Consider the following 20,357-nt stretch of genomic DNA (forward strand, 5'->3'; position numbering starts at 1 on the left):
ACCATTCCTCATTTCTATTTCCCTCTTCACTCTCCCCAAATCATCACACCAGCGAAGTCATTGGTGGTGTGATATATAATTTATCTTTTGAAGTTAACGGAAGAGTCTTATCTGTTAAGTTGTTGTAATTTGTTGACTTGGAGTTAGAACTTTTCTCCTGCTGAAACAATTCCTCGAGGTGTTTAATGAATAAATAACTAAATGAATACAAGTGGCAACTCCATCAGAACTTATAATATAATATAATATAATATAATATAATATAATATAATATAATATAATATCACTCTAGTTCTCACAAGAAGCACTTTGAAAAATAATTAATTTTTTCCTTGACTAGGTAAAAATAATACCTAGTCATTGCCAAAAATTTGGAAATTACAAAACGATATAAATAAAAAAATAAAATTACTATTATTTACCATTCAGAGATGACAAATACCGTTTTCTAACAGTTTTACTGAAATGAAATTTATTTATAAATTTTATAAAACTTTAGTTTACCTAAAGTGTACAATTCAGTGGTTTTTATTTACTTACAGAGTTGTGCAACCATAACCACAATCAATTTTAGAACATTTTTATCACTCCATGCAGAAACCCCATCACCATTAATAGTCACTCCTCATTTCCCCCATACTCCCACACCTAAACAACTATTAATTCACTTTCTGTCTCTTTAGATTTGCTTCTTCTGGACATTTCATATAAATGGAATCATATAAAATGTGCTTTTATTGTCACTGTTGTTTTTTCATTTAGCATAATGTTTTCAAGATTCATCTATGTTATAGCATGTATCAGTACTTCATTTCTTTTTATTATTAAACTAGAGACCCGGTTCACGAAATTTATGCGTGGCGGGGGGAGGGTCCCTCAGCCTGGCCTGCATCCTCTCGCAATCCGGGACCCCTCAGGGGATGTTGGACCTAAACCGACAGTTGGACATCCCTCTCGCAATCCGGGAGGCTGCATGCACCAGTGACCATGCTTTTCATACAGGTGAAAGGCATCTTGCTGTTGTATGGGCAGCTACATTTTTTTGCCCTGATTATAAAAAGTAGTACATAACATGATCCTGCTGAGGCAGTAGTACCATTTTCCCCATCTTATGGGTGGAAAAACTAAAGCAGAGAGAAGTTAAGTAATTGGCTTTGTCACACAGTTATAAGTGTCAGAATCAGGGCTGACCACAAAATGTGCAAGCCAGAGTCCATGCATGTCATCGCTGCATCATCCTGTTTTTTCATTGTTAGAGTAGCCTTGCCAGGTTTTAATTTTCAAATCTAAGAGACTGTTCCCAATATATAGGGTAGGGTCCCTAGGCCTGGCTGGCGATCAGGGCCATCTGTGAAGCGACCAGCGGGCAGGGCAATTGGGGGCCCCTGCTGGCACCCGTCTTGGCTGGTGGCCTGGCGCCACCCCCTGGTCAACCCTGCTCCCTGCTGCTACTGCCAGTTGCCTCCCTCTGTGGGGCAACCAGCAGGTGAGTTGATTGGGGGGCCCTGGCTGGCACCTGCCTTGGCTGGCGGTCTGGTGCCGCCCACTGGTTGGCCCCACCTTCTGATTGCCGCCGCCTGTCACCTCCCTCTCAGGGGGCAGATGCATCATAGTGATCAGTCATTTCACTGGTTGTTTTGCTGGTCAGTCAATTTGCATATTAGGTTTTTATTGTATAGGACTAGAGGCCCAGGTTGGGGGGGCCAATTGGGGGCAGGCCCTGACAGGGGGAAGGGCTGCGGGTGGTTGGCCAGCTGGCACCGCCCCTGATCAGGGTGTTGAGGGCTGATCAGGGGCAGGGCTGACTGGGGGGAGAAGCCGATCAGGCCCGGATCAGGCTGGTTGGCTGCCGCAGTGCATGTCATAGCCACCGGTCATTCTGGTCGTTCCGCTGTTCCCCTCCCTGGGCTTTTATATATAGACTAGAGGCCCAGTGCATGAAAAATGGTACACTGGCGCGCCCCTCAGCCCATCCTGCCCCCTCTCATAGTCCGGGAGCCCTCAGGGGATGTCCTGCTGACAGCTTAGGCCCGCTCCCCGCTGGCCTCCCTCTGAAGGAGGCAACTGGCCGATCAGGGGAAGGCATTGCCCCCATCACTCCGCTGCTGCTGCCACTGCTGGCCGCCGCAGCTGCTGGCCCTCGGCCCTCGCCACCGCCAAGGACTCCAGTCCCTTCCACAAAAAAAATGACAACTTTCTTTAGGCATTTTCAAGATGTCTCTTTCATAGAATATGACATTTCTTTCTTTCTTCCTTCCTTCCTTCCTTCCTTCCTTCCTTCCTTCCTTCCTTCCTTCCTTCCTTCCTCCCTTTCTTTCTTTCTTTCTTTCTTTCTTTCTTTCTTTCTTTCTTTCTTTCTTATTCTCACCTGAGGATATTTTTCCATTGATTTTTAGAGAGCGTGGAAGAGAGAGAGAAAGACAGAGAGAAATATCGATGTGAGAGGGACACATTGATTGGTTGCCTCCTGCATGAGCCCTGACCTGGGCCCTGGCCAGGGAGGAGCCTGCAACCTAGGTATGTGACCTTGACTAGAATCGAACCGGGATCCTGCGGTTGGTATGCCGAGGCTCTAGCCACTGAGCCAAACCAGCTAGGGCAGGAAATGACATTTCTTAGCCCCTCCAGCAGTGGACCTTTGTTTTTTCCTCCAGGAGTGAGATGGAAAAACCCTAGATCATTTTCTTGGATTCTTATTACCCAAGTCAGTGGCGTACCGCAAGCTTAGCAGCCGTGGTGAAAGCCCTCTCTCCTCTCTCCAGCCCTTCGCAGCCGCGGCGGCTCTGTTGGGAAGGATGTCTGGAAGACGTCCAGTCTAATTAGCATATTACCCTTTTATTAGTATAGATAATACTCCATTTTATGGATAATACCAAATTTTATTTATCCACTCATTGGTTGAGGGATATTTGGGTTGTTTCAACTTTTTGGCTAGCATAAATAATGCTGCTAATGACCACTCATATACAAATTTTTGTGTGGATTTCTCTGGAATGTACCTAGGAGTAGAATTACCGGGTCATATAGTAACTCTATGTTTAACATTTTGAGGAACTGCCACACTGTTTTTCAAAGGGCTCCACCATTTTGCATTCCTACCAGCTATGTATGAGGGTTCTGATTTCTCCACATTCTCATCAACACTTGTTATAATCTGTCTTTTTTGCTATAGCCATCCTACTGTGTGTGAAGTGGTATCTGATGGTGCCTTTGTTTTTATTTCCTTGGTGGCTATTGTCATTTTTCGGGTATTTGTTTATAGACAAAATATGGGTTATATAATATATGCAGTTTTATATTCTGCCTTTGGCATTTAAGCATATTTTTATCACTAGCAAGCATATTTACAAAAGAATTTTCCTCATTTCTGTTTCCCTCTTCATTCCCTCAAAACCATACTAGTTGAGAAAACTTGCTTAAGTTATATGCACAGAAAATAATTCTATAGGAATTATACCAAATTATTATTGGTGGTTATCAGAGGACAAGAGAGATTAGGATTAGGGAAATTTAATTTCCTACCATTAATATTTCTGTAATGTTTGGGTTTTTACAATGAACGTGTATCCTCTTGTAATCACAAAACATAAAGGTGAATTATTTCCTTGTAGGATTAAGTAGACTCAGAAAGACAAAAAAAAAACACACCCTAAATTTAGGAGTTATAATTAACATTATAATATTGTTCAAATATAATTTTACTCAATAAAATACCTATAGGCCTCTTTGTTAAATAAACTTACTGTTCTGTGGTCCTAGACTATGAATACATGTGCTGTGCAGAATTAAAAAAATACATATTTTTTTCCTGACTCTAATAATATATACATATATACAGTATATATAAAGCAAGTGTTGGTTTGGGCTATTGACTAGGTTGTAAAAATTAATTGTAGAAGTAATTTTTCTAAAGGTATTACTAATCATAATATATTTGTATATTTAGTTCTTTAGTTTAATATTGATCCAATAAGTTAGTCACTAGGACTTAGAAGAACTTTTGTTTTTTTTAAATCTTCATCTTTATTGATTTTAGAGAGAGAGGAAGGGAGAGAAAGAGAAACATTGATGTGAAAGAGAAAATTGAAGATCCAGGATCAGACCTGCAACCTAGGTATGTGCCCTGACTGGGAATTGAACCTACAACCTTCTGGTGTAAGGTATAATGCTCCAACCAACTGAGCCAACTGGCCAGGGCTAAAAGAAGTTTCTTATAAGGATTTTTGTTGTACAGTCATGTGCCACTTAACAATTTAGATACATTCTGAGAAATGCATTGTTAGGCAATTTTGTCATTGTGTGAACATCATGAAGTGCACTTATACAAACCAGATGGTATAGCATACTATACACTTAGACTGTATGGGATAGCCTATTGTTCCTGGGCTATACAGTTGTATAGCATGTTACTATACTGAACACTCTAACCAATTATAACACAATGATAAGTGTGTATTAAATATAAAAAAGCTACAGTAAAAATATGGTATAGAAGATTAAAAAAATGGTACACTTATATAGGGCACTTGCCATGAATGGAGCTTATAGGACTGGGTGAGTCAGCAAGTGAGTGGTAAGTGAATATTCACTACTGTAGACTTCATAAACACTGTACACCAGCATTACCACAGACATGTGAGTAATACTTTGCACTACAATGTTATGACTGCTATGATGTCACTAGGCAATGGGAATTTTTCAGCTCCATTATAATCTTATGAGATCAACATAGTATATGTGGTCTATTGTTGATTGAAACATTATAGGTGCATGACTGTAATAGGATTTTAAATCTTTATTATTAGGATTGATTTATATAATCTCAGATCAGGTAAGTTTCTGGCAAGAATATTTATAATTGGGTATGTAGAAAAAATGGGTTGTTTGGACACTCCAGCTTCTATTGAATAATAACCAGATAACATGGTGCTAAATGTTAAAGATTCCAGGGGTGGTTTCTGGGTAATGGGACGACAGGCACTTTAGTAGTATTATTCAGAAAATTTCCAGTTTAGTCACACTTCAGATAATGTATGGAGAGCCAATTAGTATCATTCATGAAAGGAAGTTAATAGTTAATATAGTAGCCCTGCTAATGTGGTTCAGTGGTTGAGCATCGACCTATGAACCAGGGGGTCACAGTTCAATTCCCCATCAGGGCACATGCCCAGGTTGCAGGATCGAACCCCAGTGTGGGGTGTGCAGGAGGCAGCCAATCAATGATGCTCTCTCAGCATTGATGTTTCTATCTCTCTTTCCCTCTCCCTTCCTCTCTGAAATCAATAAAATATATATACTAAAAAACATCCTATATAATAAAAGGCTAATATGCAAATTGTCCCTTCATCCAGGAGTTCGACCAGGAGGCAGAGCCAGCTGGCCAACCTCTTGCGTCCCCTGCCCCCGGCTGGCCGGCCCGGCCTGATCAGCCCCAATCGGGGCAGGCCAGCTGGACCCCATTCATGCATGAATTCTTGCACTGGGCCTCTAGTAGTTAATATAGTAACCACTTGCAAACAGTTTTATACATGGTGTCTCATTTAATCCTCACAATAGCCCTTCAAGGTAACTACCTTGATAATGGTATAATCTCCATTTTTCAGGTGAGGAAAGTGAGGCTCAGAAAGATTAAGTAACTTTCCCAAAGTAACACAGCCAGTATGTAGCAGAGCTGGGATTTGAATCCAAGTCTGTAAGACTCCAAAGCCCATGCTCTTTCCAGTACTTCACACTGCAGCAGGTAAGTATGATACTTGGCTCTGTGCTTGCCTTTCTTAGGGCACCTCGTACTTGAGCCTGTTTCCATCACCTCGCTATCCAACTCCTAGTCAGACTCATGTTAGAAAAACATGTGACTCGGGCCAGGGTCAATCCATGTACATCCTGATTGCAGTAATGCTTATCAGTTCTTTCTGAACGTTGAAGTTACTCTTCCATGAGGAGCAATGTGCATCTTTGCTTTCAAACTGTGATTTGCCTCCTTGTAGTATAGCAGCAAAAGTTGTCCCTGGAATTTGGCCACAGGGATATTCAACCCTATTGTTTAAAGCATCATTCATATTATAGGACCTAGGGCTGTGTAGCCAAGGGACTATGGGAAGTTATTTTGCTTTTTGTGGGGTAGGGAATGGCTGTTTCATTCCCTATCCTGCTATGTCATAAAATTGTTGTGAGGCTGGGGCTGGAATGAGATAATAGATGTTATATAAAATACTATACAGTAATCCCTTACCTTTCCAACAGCCCCATCAAAGTACAGATTCCTCTTTTGTGAAATTCTAGTGTGCACAGATTTATTTCTATAAATGGCTTTAGTTAGCCTAGAGAATTTTGAGTGTGTGTGCTTGAATTATCAGTTCAATTTGAGGTATAGTGTTAGCTGTCAACATTAAAAAAAGATGTTTTCCATTTTATAGTGCATATTAGAATAAGGTGAAGCTAATTTTTAAAATCTTTATTGTTGAAAGTAATGTAGATGTCCACTTTTTTTCCTCCATTTACCCTCTCCACCCTGCTCTCATCCCATCCCTAGGCCATCACTGTACTATTGTCTGTGTCCATGGGTTATGCATATAAGTTCTTTGGTTAATCTCTTCCCACCTCCCCCCCACCTCCCACCCCCTGTTCCCTCTGAGATTTCTCAGTCTGTTGCATGCTTCCATGTTTCTCTGGATCTATTTTGTTCATCAGTTTTATTCATTAAATGCCACATGTAGGTAAGATCATGTGATACTTGTCTTTCTCTGACTGGTTTATTTTGCTTAGCCTAATACTCTCAGGTCCTTTCATGTTGTCTTAAAGGGTAAGAGATCCTTCTTTTTACAGCTGCATAGTATTCCATTGTATAACTGTACCACAGCTTTTTTTTTTTATCTACATATCTACTGATGGGCACTTGGGCTGTTTCCAGATCTTAACTATTGTAAATAGCACTGCTATGAACATAGGGGTGCGTATATTCTTCCTGATTGGTGTTTTTGGGATTCTGAGGATGTATTCCTAGAAGTGGGATCACTGGGTCAAATGGCAGTTCCATTTTTAATTTTTTAAGGAAACACCATACTATTTTCCATAGTGGCTGCACCAGTCTGCATTCCCACCAGCAGTGTACTAGGATTCCCTTTTCTCTACATCCTCAGCAGCACTTATTTGTTGATTTGATGATGGTAGCCATTCTGGCAGGTGTGAGGTGATACCACATTGTCATTTTAATTTGCATCTCTCTGATGATCAGTGACTTTGAGCATTTTTTCTCATGTCTCTTGGCCATCCGGTATGTCCACTTTGGAGAAGTATCTATTTAGATCCTTTGCCCATTTTTAAAAAAATTTTTTTTATTGAATTCAGAGAGGAAGGGAGAGAGAGATAGAAACATCAGTGATGAGAATCATTGATCGGCTGCCTCCACGCCCCCTACTGGGGATTGAGCCCACAACCCGGGTACCTGCCCTTGACCAGAATTGAACCTGGGACCCTTCCATCCGTAGGTCAACACTCTATCCATTGAGCCAAACCGGCTGCAGCCATGGGCAAACTACGGCCCGCGGGCCGGATACGGCCCGTTCGGCTGTTCTATCCGGCCCACAGAGCCGAAAGAGCGGAGGGTTCTCTTGCTCTCCCCTCCGCTCCTTTACTTTGAATTTATATTAGTTCACACAAACACTCCATCCATGCTTTTGTTCCGGCCCTCCGGTCTAGTTTAAGAATCCATTGTGGCCCTCAAGTCAAAAAGTTTGCCCACCCCTGGGCTAGGGTGTTTTACCCATTTTTTAATTGGATTGTTTGTCTTCCTTTTGTTAAGTTGTATGAGTTCTTTATGTATTTTGGAAATTAACTCCTTGTCAGATGTATCATTGGCAAATATGTTCTCCTGTATAGTGGGATCCCGTTTAATTTTGTTGATGGTTTCTTTTGCTGTGCTTTTTATTTGGATATAGTCCCATTTATGTTTTTCTTTATTTCTAGGAGATATATTGGCAAACATATTGCTACTAGAGATGTCTGAGATTTTGCTGCTTATGGTTTCTTCTAGGATTTTCATGGGTTCATGACTTAGATTTAAGTCTTTTATCCATTTTGAATTTATTCTTGTGTATGGTGTAAGTTTATGGTCTAGACCAGGGGTGGGCAAACTTTTTGACTCGAGGGCCACAATGGGTTCTTAAACTGGACCGGAGGGCCGGAACAAAAGCATGGATGGAGTGTTTGTGTGAACTAATATAAATTCAAAGTAAAGGAGCAGAGGGGAGAGCAAGAGAATCCTCCACTCTTTCGGCTCCACGGGCTGGATAGAACAGCCGAACGGGCCGGATCTGGCCAGCGGGCCGTAGTTTGCCCACGGCTGGTCTAGACTCTAGTTTCATTTTTTTGCATGTATCTGTCCAATTTTCTCAGCACCATTTATTGAAGAGACTGTCTAGTCCAGTGTATGCTCTTGCCTCCTTTGTCAAATATTGAGAGCAGTGGCTTGAGTGGATTTCTGGGGTCTCTCTTCTGTTCCATTGATCTATATATGCTGTTCTTGTGCCAGTACTAGGCCATTTTGATTACAGTGGCTTTGTAGTATAATTTGATATCTGGTATTATCATCCCTCCTATATTGTTTTCCTTCTCAAGAAGAAGCTGCGGCTATTCAGGGTCTTTTTTTGTTCCATTAAATTTTTGGAGTGTTTGTTCTAGACCTGTGAAATATGCCGTAGGTATTTTTTTTTTTAAATATATTTTATTGATTTTTTTACAGAGAGGAAGGGAGAGGGATAGAGAGTTAGAAACATCGATGAGAGAGAGACATCGATCAGCTGCCTCCTGCACACCCCCTACTGGGGATGTGCCCGCAACCAAGGTACATGCCCTTGACCGGAATCGAACCTGGGACCCTTCAATCCGCAGGCCGACGCTCTATCCACTGAGCCAAACCGGTTAGGGCTATGCCGTAGGTATTTTAATAGGGATTGTGTTGAATCCATAGATTGCTTTGGGCAGTATGGACATTTTAATTCTACCAGTGCATGAACACAGTATATTCTTCCATTTGTTTGTATTTTCTATTTCTTTTTTCAGTGTCCTGTAGTTTTCTGAGTACACGTCTTTTACCTCCTTGGTTAAGTTTATTCTAAGATATATTATTATTTTTTTGTTGTTGCAATTGTAAATGGGATTTTGTTGGGGTGTTTTTTTGTGTGTGTGTTTTTTTTAGTTTCTCTTTCTGAGAGTTCATTATTGGTGTATAAAAATGCCATTGGAAAAAAAAATTTTAAAAAATAAAAATGCCATCGATTTCTGGATGTTAATTTTGTGTCCTGCTACTTTGACAAATTTATTTATTAAATATAGTAGTTGTTTGGTGGAGTCTTTAGGGTTTTCTATTAACAATATCATATCTGTGCAAATGAAGATATTTTCACTTTCTTCATTCCAATTTGGATGCTTTTTATTTTTTCTTCTTGCCTGATTGCTGTGGCTAAGACTTCCAGTGCTATGTTGAATAAGAGTGGTGAAAACAACATCCCTGCCTTGTTCCTGATCTTAAGGGAAATGGTTTTAGTTTTTGCTCATTGAATATGATGTTGGCTGTAGGTTTGTCATGTTTAGCCTTTATTATATACTAGGAGCCCAGTGCATGAAATCATGCAGCCCCGCCCTGCCTTGACACCCAAACCTCTCCACGCAGAGCTCCAGTGCACCTAGCCCAGCCCCCAACCCCTCTGGCCTTCTCTGGCCACTTCAAGCCCCACCCTCAGTCCCTCTAGTCACCTCGGGCTGGTCCCACTTTCTCCGGGCACCTCCCCGCTTCCACACCATCTCCAGAGCAATGGAGCGGCTCCGCCCTGTCATGGCTCCGGAGGAGAGCGTGGAAGCCTCCCTCCTGCTGCACTGTGCTCCTTCCCCTGGCAGGTGGGCGGCAAAGGACTGGTGAAAGGGGCGCTACGGGCTCTCACCCCCGCCCTTCCCCATGGATGGTCCCGCTTCCACCCCGTCTCCGGAGCAACGCCCCACCACGCACGCACAGGCAACCTCCTGCGATCGGTCGTGATGTTATGGAGTAACGGACAATTTGCATATTCCTCTATTATTATATAGGATTTTAATAAGGTATGATCCCTCTATTCCCACTTTGCTGAGAGTTTTTATCAAAACTGGGTGTTGGATTTTGTCAAAGGTGGTTAACTTTTCAAAGACTTGTTGGAAATTCTGAAGAGTTATCTACACTAATAAAAGAGAAATATGCAAATTGACTGTACCTCCACTACACCCACAAGCCACACCCACCAGCCAATCAGGAGCAAGTATGCAAATTAACCCAACAAAGATGGCGGTGACCACAGAGCTGGAGCGAGCAGGAGGCTTGGGTTGCCCCCGGCGATGGAGGAAGCCAAGCTTCCCACCCGCCCTGGCCAGCCCTGGCCTTCGCTCAAGGCTACAAAGTTTCAATTATAGAAGATAAATAAATCCCAGATACCTGCTTCCAGCCAGCCCTGGCCTCTGCTCAAGGAGGCGCTGAAAAAGAAAAGAAGAATAGGAGGGGCTGGGAGCCATCAGCCCCTCACCCAGGCTGGCCAGGCACCCCAGCAGGGACCCCCACCTTGACGCCGGTGTGACCAGCCTGAAAACGGCCCTCATCCCCTCACCCAGGCTGGCCAGGCACCCTAGTGGGACCCCCCACCATGAAGGGCTGTGGCCAGCCTACAAACAGCCATCAGCCCCTCACCCAGGCTGGCCACACACCCCCAGCAGGGACCCTCACCCCATGGGGGCATGGCCGGCCTGCAAACCACCACAGGCTCCTTGCCCAGGCTGCCCCATGCCCCAAGGGAACCCCCACCCTGATCTGGGACACCCTTCAAGGCAAACCAGCCAGCCCCCACCCGTGCACCAGGCCTCTATCTATACTAATAAAAGGGTAATATGCCAATTATACTGGGAGACCTTCCAGGAGACCTTCTGGATGTTCTTCTGGACAAAGCCATGGTGGCAGGGCCGAGGCAGAAGCGGTTAGAGGCCAAGAGGGGAGGGCAGTTGTGGGTGACCAGGCCAGGATGGGATGGCAGTTTTGGGTGATCAGGCTGTGGGGGTCGGGGCCATTGGGGGTAAGCAGACCAGCAGGGGGGCCACTTGGGGGCGAGCAGGATGTCAGTGTTGGTCAGTGGAGGTGATCAGGACAGCGGGGGGGCCAGTTTGGAGTGAGCAGGCCAGCAAGGGGACAGTTGGGGATGAGCAGGCCAGTGGGGAGGGAAGGTGAGGGCGAGCAGGCCAGCAGGGGGGGCAGTTGGGGGTGAGCAAGCTGTCAGGGGGGGGCATTTCAGGGCGAGCAGGCCGGCAGCGGGGGCAGTTGGGGATGAGCAGGCCGGCAGGCAGAGTGGTTAGGGGCAATCAGGCAGGCAGGTAGACAGGTGAGCGGTTAGGAGCCAGCAATCCCAGATTGCGAGAGGGATGTCTGACTGCCAGTTTAGGCCCGATCCCTGTAAACAGGCAGTAGGACATCCTTCAAGGGGTCCCAGATTAGAGAGGGTGCAGGCTGGGCTAAGGGACACCCACCCACCCCACCCCCGTGCACAAATTTCATGCACCGGGCCACTAGTAATAAATAATGGCAAATAAATGTTACTTGTACAATATCAGTTACTTACAACATTGATTTTCTTTGGTTGTTTTTTCTTTCCTTTTTAAATATATTTTTATTGATTTCAGAGAGGAAGGGAGAGGGAGAGATATAGAAACATCAATTCTGAGAGAGAATCATTCATCAGGGGTTGGGGGCTGGGCCAGGTGCGCTAGAGCTCTGCCTGCCTGATTGCCCCTAACCACTCGCCTGCCTTCCTGATTGCCCCTAACTTCCTCTGCCTGCCTGCTTGATCACCCCTAACCACTTGCCTGCCTGCTTGATCACCCCTAACCACTCGCCTGCCTCCTGCACACCCCCTACTGGGGATTGAGCCCATAACCCGCCATGTGCCCTTCACTGGAATCAAACCTGGGACCCTTCAGTTTGCAGGCTGATGCTCTATCCCCTCAGCCAAACCAGCTTGGGCTGGTTGTTTTTTCAATTATAGTTGACATACAATATTAGTGTTAGGTGTACAACATAGTGTGATTTTCAAATAATGGAAAATGAATGTTCACTGTAAAATGTCAGTTATATTTCATTGATTATCTTTTGAATTGTCATGTTTTCTTCATTGATTTATTTTAATGGTCTTTAAGAGATCTTTGTAAGGCCTTTCTCATGACTTTGGTTCCCTAGTCTTCCTTTTTCCCTAAGGTCTTAAATACATCATTCATTCATAAAATTCATTTTCACTAAAGGCTTACTATATGAGATTGGGGGTAGATAAAGCAGTGAGGTCACAGGAGAGAGCAAAAGAGGCAAAAATACCTGGCCTCATGCAGCTTACATTTCAGTTGGGACACATAGGCCATAAACAATATAAATAAATTATGTCTTGGTTGGTACTAGAACAATGAGAAAAAATAAAGGGTCAGAGGCTTTGCAATTTTAAACAAATGATTAGGGAAGGTCTTATTGAGAAATTGCATCTGGACAGCGATCTGAAGGAGATGAGGGAGGGAGCTATATTGTCAGCCAGGAGAAGAGTATCCAGCTAGTATTAAGGCCCTGAGGTTGAAACGTGCAGCATCCACAGCAAGGTCAGTGTGATTATAAAAGTGTGTGTGTGTGTGTGTGTGTGTGTGTGTGTGTGTGTGTGTATTTGGGAATGTCTTACATTCCATTCATTCTAAGGACTTTCCCTCTGCATGAAATGGGAAGTTGTTAAGGTTTTGATCAGAATTCTAACACCAGAGTTTTCAGAAACACATCCTTGAAAATTGCAGAGAAAATACTGTATAATAAATTATATTAAATATTATTCTCTACTGGAGTGCATGTTTTTATAATTAGGCAAATATATTTTAAAATATGCTGCCAATAAATAATTACATAAGGAAAAATGTGTTAGGAAACTTCAGAGAAGTATTTTTTATTTTAAAAGAGCCAGTCAATATGGGAAGATTGGTTTATTTTTGAGAGTTAACGTGTATAGCTTTTTAAAATGGAGGATGATCTGTTATGACATAATTTTTGAAAAGTTAATTGTGGTGTCATAATTAGAATTATATCACTCCTGGTAATGTAGTGGTATAGGAGATGAACTGAAACATCTGGATCTTATTTCTTAACCTGTAGAGTACATGTTTACTTGAGCAATAATAATTTAGTATTATGAGTATGGAATAAGAAATAAAAAGTTCTGCGTCTTTTCTATGAAGCACTTGCTCTTTCAAGTTAAGTAACCATGTAACTGCAAATAATTTATGGTAAGTACATTTTTTTTCTTTCATTTTTTTTTCTTTTTTATTTTTTTAATTTAATAAATCTTTATTGTTCAGATTATTACAGTTGTTCCTCTTTTTTCCCCCCATAGCTCCCCTCCACCCGGTTCCCATCCCACCCTCTGCCCTTACCTCCCCGTCACTGTCCTCATCCATAGGTGTACGCTTTTTCTCCAGTCTCTTCCCGCACCCCCCCACAACTCATTCCCCCCGACAATTGTCAGTCCACTCCCTTTCTATGCCCCTGATTCTATTATATTCACCAGTTTATTCTGTTCATCAGATTTTTTATTCACTTGATTTTTAGATTCACTTGTTGATAGATATGTATTTGTTGTTCATAATTTTTATCTTTACTTTTTTCTTCTTCCTCTTCTTTAAGAATACCTTTCAGCATTTCATATAATACTGGTTTGGCGGTGATGAACTCCTTTAGCTTTTTCTTATCTGTGAAGCTCTTTATCTGCCCTTCAATTCTGAATGATAGCTTTGCTGAGTAATCTTGGTTGTAGGTTCTTGCTATTCATCACTTAGAATATTTCTTGCCACTCCCGTCTGGCCTCCATAGTTTCTGTTGAGAAATCAGCTGACAATCATATGGGTGCTCCCTTATAGGTAATTAACTGTTTTTCTCTTGCTGCTTTTAATATTGTCTCTTTGTCTTTTGTTCTTGGTATTTTAATTATGACGTGTCTTGGTGTGGTCCTCTTTGGATTCCTTTTGTTTGGGATTCTCTGCGCTTTCTGGACTTGTAAGTCTATTTCTTTCACCAGGTGGGGGAAGTTTTCAGTCATTATTTCTTCAAATAGGTTTTCAGTATCTTGCTCTCTCTCTTCTTCTGGCACCCCCATAATTCGGATGTTGGTACGCTTGAGGTTGTCCCAGAGGCTCCTTACGCTATCTTCAAATTTTTGGATTATTTTTATTTTTGCTTTTCCAGCTGAGTGTTTTTTGCTTCTTTGTATTTCAACTCTTTTATTTGATTCTTGCGGTCCTCTAGTCTGCTGTTAGGTCTCTGTATAATATTTTTTTATTTCAGTCAGTGTATGTTTAATTTTTAGTTGATCCTTTTTCATATCCTCGAGGGTCTCGCTAAATTTATCGGCCTTTTCTAAAAAATTCTTGAAAAACCTTATAACTGTGGTTTTGAACTCTATATCCAGTTGTTTGCTTTCCTCCATTTCTTTCATTTGTGAACTGTTTCTTTGTCTCTGCATTTTCACTGCTTCCCTGAGTTGGTGGAGTAGCTTTGTGTGCTAGGTGTCCTCTAGGGTACAGTGGCTCAGCCTCCCCAGTTACCTGAGGTGAACACTCTTGGTGTACCCCTTTGTGGACTGTATGCTCAGCCTTGTTGTAGTTAAGTCTTGATTGTTGTTGGTATCACTGGGAGGAATTGACCTCCAGGCCAGTTGGCTGTGAGGATCAGTTGTGTCTACGCTGGGAGAACTTCTGTGCTGGAGACACCCTTATGGGACAAGACTTGCAAAATTGCAAAAGCCTCTGTGCTCAGCTTGGATGGGGCGGAGTTTCAGGCTGGAGCCGACAGCCTTGAATTCCCATCAGCCCTGCCCTAATAGGCCCCTGTGTCTCAGTGTCCCTCAGTAATCGCTGCAAGCACCTCTGAGAGAAAGCCGCCCTCGAATTTCGCCCACTGCCAGACAGTCCAGTTTCTCCCTGAATGAGTCTCGCTTCCCAGAAACTCGCCCAGAACTGGAGTTCAACGCAGTCGGGAGCTTCTGTCTCCCTCCCGCTTTAGAAAGCCACCTGCACACTCAGCCGCCTGTGCATTCAGCCGCCCGTCCTCTCCGCGTGCATCTCCGTACCTCAGCCTTTTGCAGCTCCTCTGAGTCTCAATGTGCTTTCCTCTTTCCTTCTAGTTGTAGTATTTCCACTCAGCAGGCTTTCCTGTGGTTCTGGATGGTGTCCATTTTGTCTTTTAGTTGTAGTTTTGAAATTGTTGTGCGAGGCAGCAGTTTAGGTGTTTACCTATGCCGCCATCTTGGTTTCTCCAAGTGCATTTTTTTTTTTCAGTTCCCTCAAGTGTTGGTAGTAATTTTTTAGGTTCCAAATTATAAAATTTTTCCTCGGTGAAAGGGTAGTGTTTAATTTAGAGTTCAACTTGGAATGTCTTTGCCAGTGATTGGTTCTTGAGTTCACTTTCCCTTTCTTTTTCTTTTGACTCCCCTCATCTCTGCACAAGTCAGCTCTTTTTTCCTCCTGTTTATCTTATTTTTAATCTCCTGTATACTGTATAGATAGGTTTTAGTTTAGATAATCTTTGTTGACTACATTAGACTAGATTAGTTTGGAAGAGTTACTTAAATAGTTGTGTTTTTTTTTTGTTTTTTGTTTTTTGTTTTTTTTTAATATATTTTATTGATTTTTCACAGAGAGGAAGGGAGAGGGATAGAGAGTTAGAAACATCGATGAGAGAGAAACATCGATCAGCTGCCTCCTGCACACCTCCCACTGGGGATGTGCCCGCAACCAAGGTACATGCCCTTGACCGGAATCGAACCCGGGACCCTTCAGTCCGCAGGCCGACGCTCTATCCACTGAGCCAAACCGGTTTTGGCTTAAATAGTTGTTTTTGAGCTATGAACTTTTCTGCCAAAATTGCTATATTGGACAATTGATATTTCTTAACTTGGTTCTTTAGAGCTTTTTGCAATCTGTATTTCCTTTGAACTGTATAGCCCTCTGTCCTGACCAGAATGTTTTATTTACTGTCCCCCAAATAATACTCACTAATCTATAAGTACAGTGCATATATAAGGTTTAAGTATGTCCCAGGCTTTTTCCATGTCTCCATTTCTGGTTGTGCCATTTCACCTTCTTCAAATTCCCTTTGTCCTCTTCCCCACCTATACAAATTCTACCCATATTTCAGAATCAGATTCATATTCAGCCTTTCCAATAAAGCCTACTCTGTGTACTTGAGCCTGTTTTTTCTTCCTTTGAATTTTTACAGAAGTAATCAGTCATTGGCAGTTAACCATAAACTTTTTAAAAATATGTATTTTATTGATATTTTACAGAGAGAAAGAGAGAGGGATAGAGAGTTAGAAACATCGATGAGAGAGAAACATCGATCAGCTACTTCCTGCACACCCCCTACTGGGGATGTGCCCACAACCAAGGTACATGCCCTTGACCGGAATTGAACCTAGGACCCTTCAGTCCACAGGCTGACACTCTATCCACTGAGCCAAACTAGTTAGGGCTAACCATTAACTTTTATTGCTAGCTTTCAACTAGTACTTTACTGGTATTAGTCAAGGCTCTCTCAATGGATGTGTGTATGTCTATACACACATATAAAAAGAGACTTATTATGAGAATTGGCTCATGTGATAATGGAGGTTGACAGTCACAAGATCAACAGGGTGAGTCAACAAGATGGAGACTCAGGCCCTAGCAGGTTTGGCTCAGTGGATAGAGTGTCAGCCTGCAGACTGAACTGCAACATGCCCAGGTTGCAGGCTGGATCACTAGTAGGGGGCCTACAGGAGGCAGCCAATCAATGATTCTCTCTCATCATTGATGTTTCTATCTCTCTCTCCCTCTCCCTTCCTCTCTGAAAGCAATAAAAAATATATTTTTAATAAAGGAAAAACAACACAAGATAGAGACTCAGGAGAGTGGAGCTGAAGGTATAGTTCAGTCTAGAGGTTGGCAGGCTTGGGACCTAGGAAGAGCTGTTTCAGTTTGAGTCTGAAGGCAGGGAAAAGCTAATATCCAGTCCAAAGACAGGCCAAAGGGATTCTCTTTTAATATTTAATTTCTTTTGCTCTTTATTCATGTGTCTTGTCTTGCCAGCTAGGAGATAACTTGAGGGCAGGGACGCTGTAGGTCATATTTGCTTGTTTACCATCCATGAGTCTTTGCATCCTGGCTTAATGTGTAGTAGGTACATCTACACACTTTATAAAACCATTAACATTTTAGAGCTGGGAAGAGCCTTGAGGTTATTTTGCTTTAGAGTTGGGAAATCAATAACAGCTTTAAAATAGGGAGATTAGCCCTAACTGGTTTGGCTCAGTGGATAGAGCGTAGGCCTGCAGACTGAAAGGTCCCAGGTTCGATTCTGGTCAGGGCATGTACCTTGGTTGCGGGCACGTACCTTGGTTGCGGGCACATCTCTAGTAGGAGGTGTGCAGGAGGCAGCTGATCGATGTTTCTCTCTCATCGATGTTTCTAACTCTATCCCTCTCCTTTCCTCTCTGTCAAAAATCAGTAAAATATATTTAAAATAGGGAGATTAATAATATACTACTATTCCTGATTGTTATAAGAATAAGATGAGATCATGTAATGTGTGTGAAAAGTTTGATTCATTAAATAAAACTTCTGTTTTTTGTGTGTTTTGTTGTTTCGCTTAGATTGTGATTCAGAATAGTTTGGGGTGTGTGTGTGTGTGTGTGTGAGTGTTAATCCTCACCAAAGGATATTTCTCCCATTGATTTTTAGAGAGAGTGGAAGGGGGAGGGAGAGGGAGAGAGAGAAAATCAGTAAGAGAGACACATTGATTGGTTGCCTCACCCATCTCACCCATGCACCCCTGGTCCCTGTCTAGGGCCAGGGATGAAGCCTGCAACTGAAGTACGTGCCCTTGACCGGAATCAAACATGGGACCCTACAATCTATGAGCTGACACTCTATCCACTGAGCCAAACCAGCCAGGGCAAAATAGTTTTTTAAAAGTCCTTCAAGCCCTAACCGGTTTGGCTCAGTGTATAGAGCGTCGGCCTGTGGACTGAAAGTCCCAGGTTCGATTCCTGTCAAGGGCATGTACCTTGGTTGCGGGCACATCCCCAGTGGGAGGTGTGCAGGAGGCGGCTGATCGATGTTTCTCTCTCATCGATGTTTCTGGCTCTCTATCCCTCTCCCTTCCTCTCTGTGAAATATCAATAAAATATATTAAAAAAAATAATAATATAATATATTTTTTAAAAAAATAAAAATAAATAAAAAGCCCTTCAATTTGGTAAATCCGACAATATTTCCTGGGTGGGGAATTGACTTTTTTAAAACTTTTTCTTTCTTTTTTTTTTTTCCCTATCTCTCTTCATTTAAAAATGTACATGATACATCAGTTACTCATACTCAAAAGTATGTCCAATGTGAGAATAGATTTAATTTGTGATCATGTCATTGTTTCCTCCAAACATTATCTGACATGTTGAGTTTACTGATTCCTATAGAATATTCCAATTATAAGGCATCATAACCAAGTGACAGCTTTAGGTTTGGACCTGACTGTATTGAAGCTGCAGTGTGAGGCTATAGAAATTGAAGTTATAATATCTAAACCCTAGAGTACTTTAATTTGAATTTAAATACTATTCTTTAGAAGTCTACAGTTGTGGGAACCTGGTATTGATTGTTTTCAAGTGTTTTTATTTAATTTGTTTTTTCCTTCCAGATTTTCTTGTAATCACATCTTAAAGCCTCCAAGATGGTACTAGCAGACCTTGGAAGAAAAATAACATCAGCATTACGCTCATTGAGCAATGCCACCATTATCAATGAAGAGGTATGTGAAATATATATTATTGCACATCATCCCTATCATTGGGGAGATGGATTATTAATATTCTGTATGTTTATATTTATCTTGATGTTGATTTAATATGTGTAGATAAAAACCTAAAATGGATATAATAGTGGTGTTTTTTATTGAGTCGACTATCTTCCTATTAAAATTTCAACTTTCTTTGAAGAATTAAAACAGGAAGAAAACCTTAACTTATATGTAAAAATGACATTTAATATTCTGAAAATGTCTGAGATTTGGAAATATACTTTTAAAAAAAATGTATTTTTTTATTTATTTCAGGGAGAAAGGGAGAGGGAAAGAGAGATAGAAACATCAATGATGAGAGAGAATCATTGATCGGCTGCCTCCTGCATGCCCCCTATTGGGGATTGAACCTACAACCCAGCTATATTCCCAGAAATGGAATTGCTGGATCATAAGGCGTGTGCCCTGACTGGTAATCGAACCGTGACCTCCTGGTTCATAGGTCAGTGCTCAACCATGGAGCTGCACTGGCCGGGCTGGAAAATAGACTTTTGTTTGTCTCTTGACATAGGCCTAAAATTTCAGTATTCTGCTTCTTTCTTCCTGGCTAGGCATGTGTGTACCTGACCTTTCCTCCTCAACTTTTATTTAGCATCCTATCTAATAAAAGAGTAATATGCAAATTGACTGTCACTCCAAGATACAAGATGGCCACCCCCATGTAGTCAAAGATGGCTGCCCCCATGTGGATACAAGATGGCCACCACAAGATGGCCAGCAGAGGAGGGCAGTTGCGGGGGACCCAGGCCTGTAGGGGAGGGCAGTTGTGGGCGATCAGGCAATCAGGGAGGGCAGTTAGGGGTGACTGGGCCTGCAGGGGAGGGCAGTTGGGTGAGACCAGGCCAGCAGGGGAGGACAGTTGGGGGGGACCAGGCCAACAGGGGAGGGCAGTTGGGGGTGACCAGGCCTGCAGGGGAGGGCAGTTGTGGGGGAACAGGCCAGCAGGGGAGGGCAGTTGGGGGGGGACCAGGCCTGCTGGGGAGGCCAATTGGGGAGGACAAGGGCTGCAGGAGAGGGCAGTTGGGGGGAATCCAGGCCTTCAGGGGAGGACAGTTGGGGAGGGACCCAGGTCTGCAGGGGAGGGCTGTTGTGGGCGATCAGGCCAGCAGGGGAGGGCAGTTAGGGGTGACCAGACTGGCAGGGCAGGACAATTAGGGGTGACCAAACCAGCAGGGGAGGGCAGTTGGGGGTGACCAGACAGGCAGGGCAGGACAGTTAGGGGTGACCAGGACAGCAGGGAGGGCAGTTAGGGGCAACCGGGCTGGCCGGGGAGCAGTTAGGCGTCGATCAGGCTGGCAGGGGAGTGGTTAGGGGGTGATCAGGCTGGCAGGCAGAAGTGGTTAGGGGCAATCAGGCAGAGACAGGTGAGCAGTTGGGAGCCAGCAGTCCTGGTTTGTGAGAGGGATGTCCGACCACCCGTTTAGGCCCAGTGGGATCAGGCCTA

General features: G+C 43.0%; 1 protein-coding gene across 1 annotated transcript in view; it reads left to right on the forward strand.

Moving 5' to 3' along the window:
* The window catches only part of SRP54 (signal recognition particle 54), a 53,856-nt gene that overhangs the window by 2,978 nt on the left and 30,521 nt on the right, over positions 1-20,357 (forward strand). The window contains exon 2 of the mRNA XM_080649742.1: positions 18,755-18,865. Coding sequence (XP_080505868.1) covers positions 18,788-18,865 — 78 coding nt within the window. The 5' untranslated portion in view covers positions 18,755-18,787. The remainder of the gene's footprint in view (positions 1-18,754; positions 18,866-20,357) is intronic.

Source organism: Plecotus auritus (assembly GCF_963455305.1).
Source record: "Plecotus auritus genome assembly, chromosome: 1".
In the NCBI taxonomy this organism is placed as follows: domain Eukaryota; kingdom Metazoa; phylum Chordata; class Mammalia; order Chiroptera; family Vespertilionidae; genus Plecotus; species Plecotus auritus.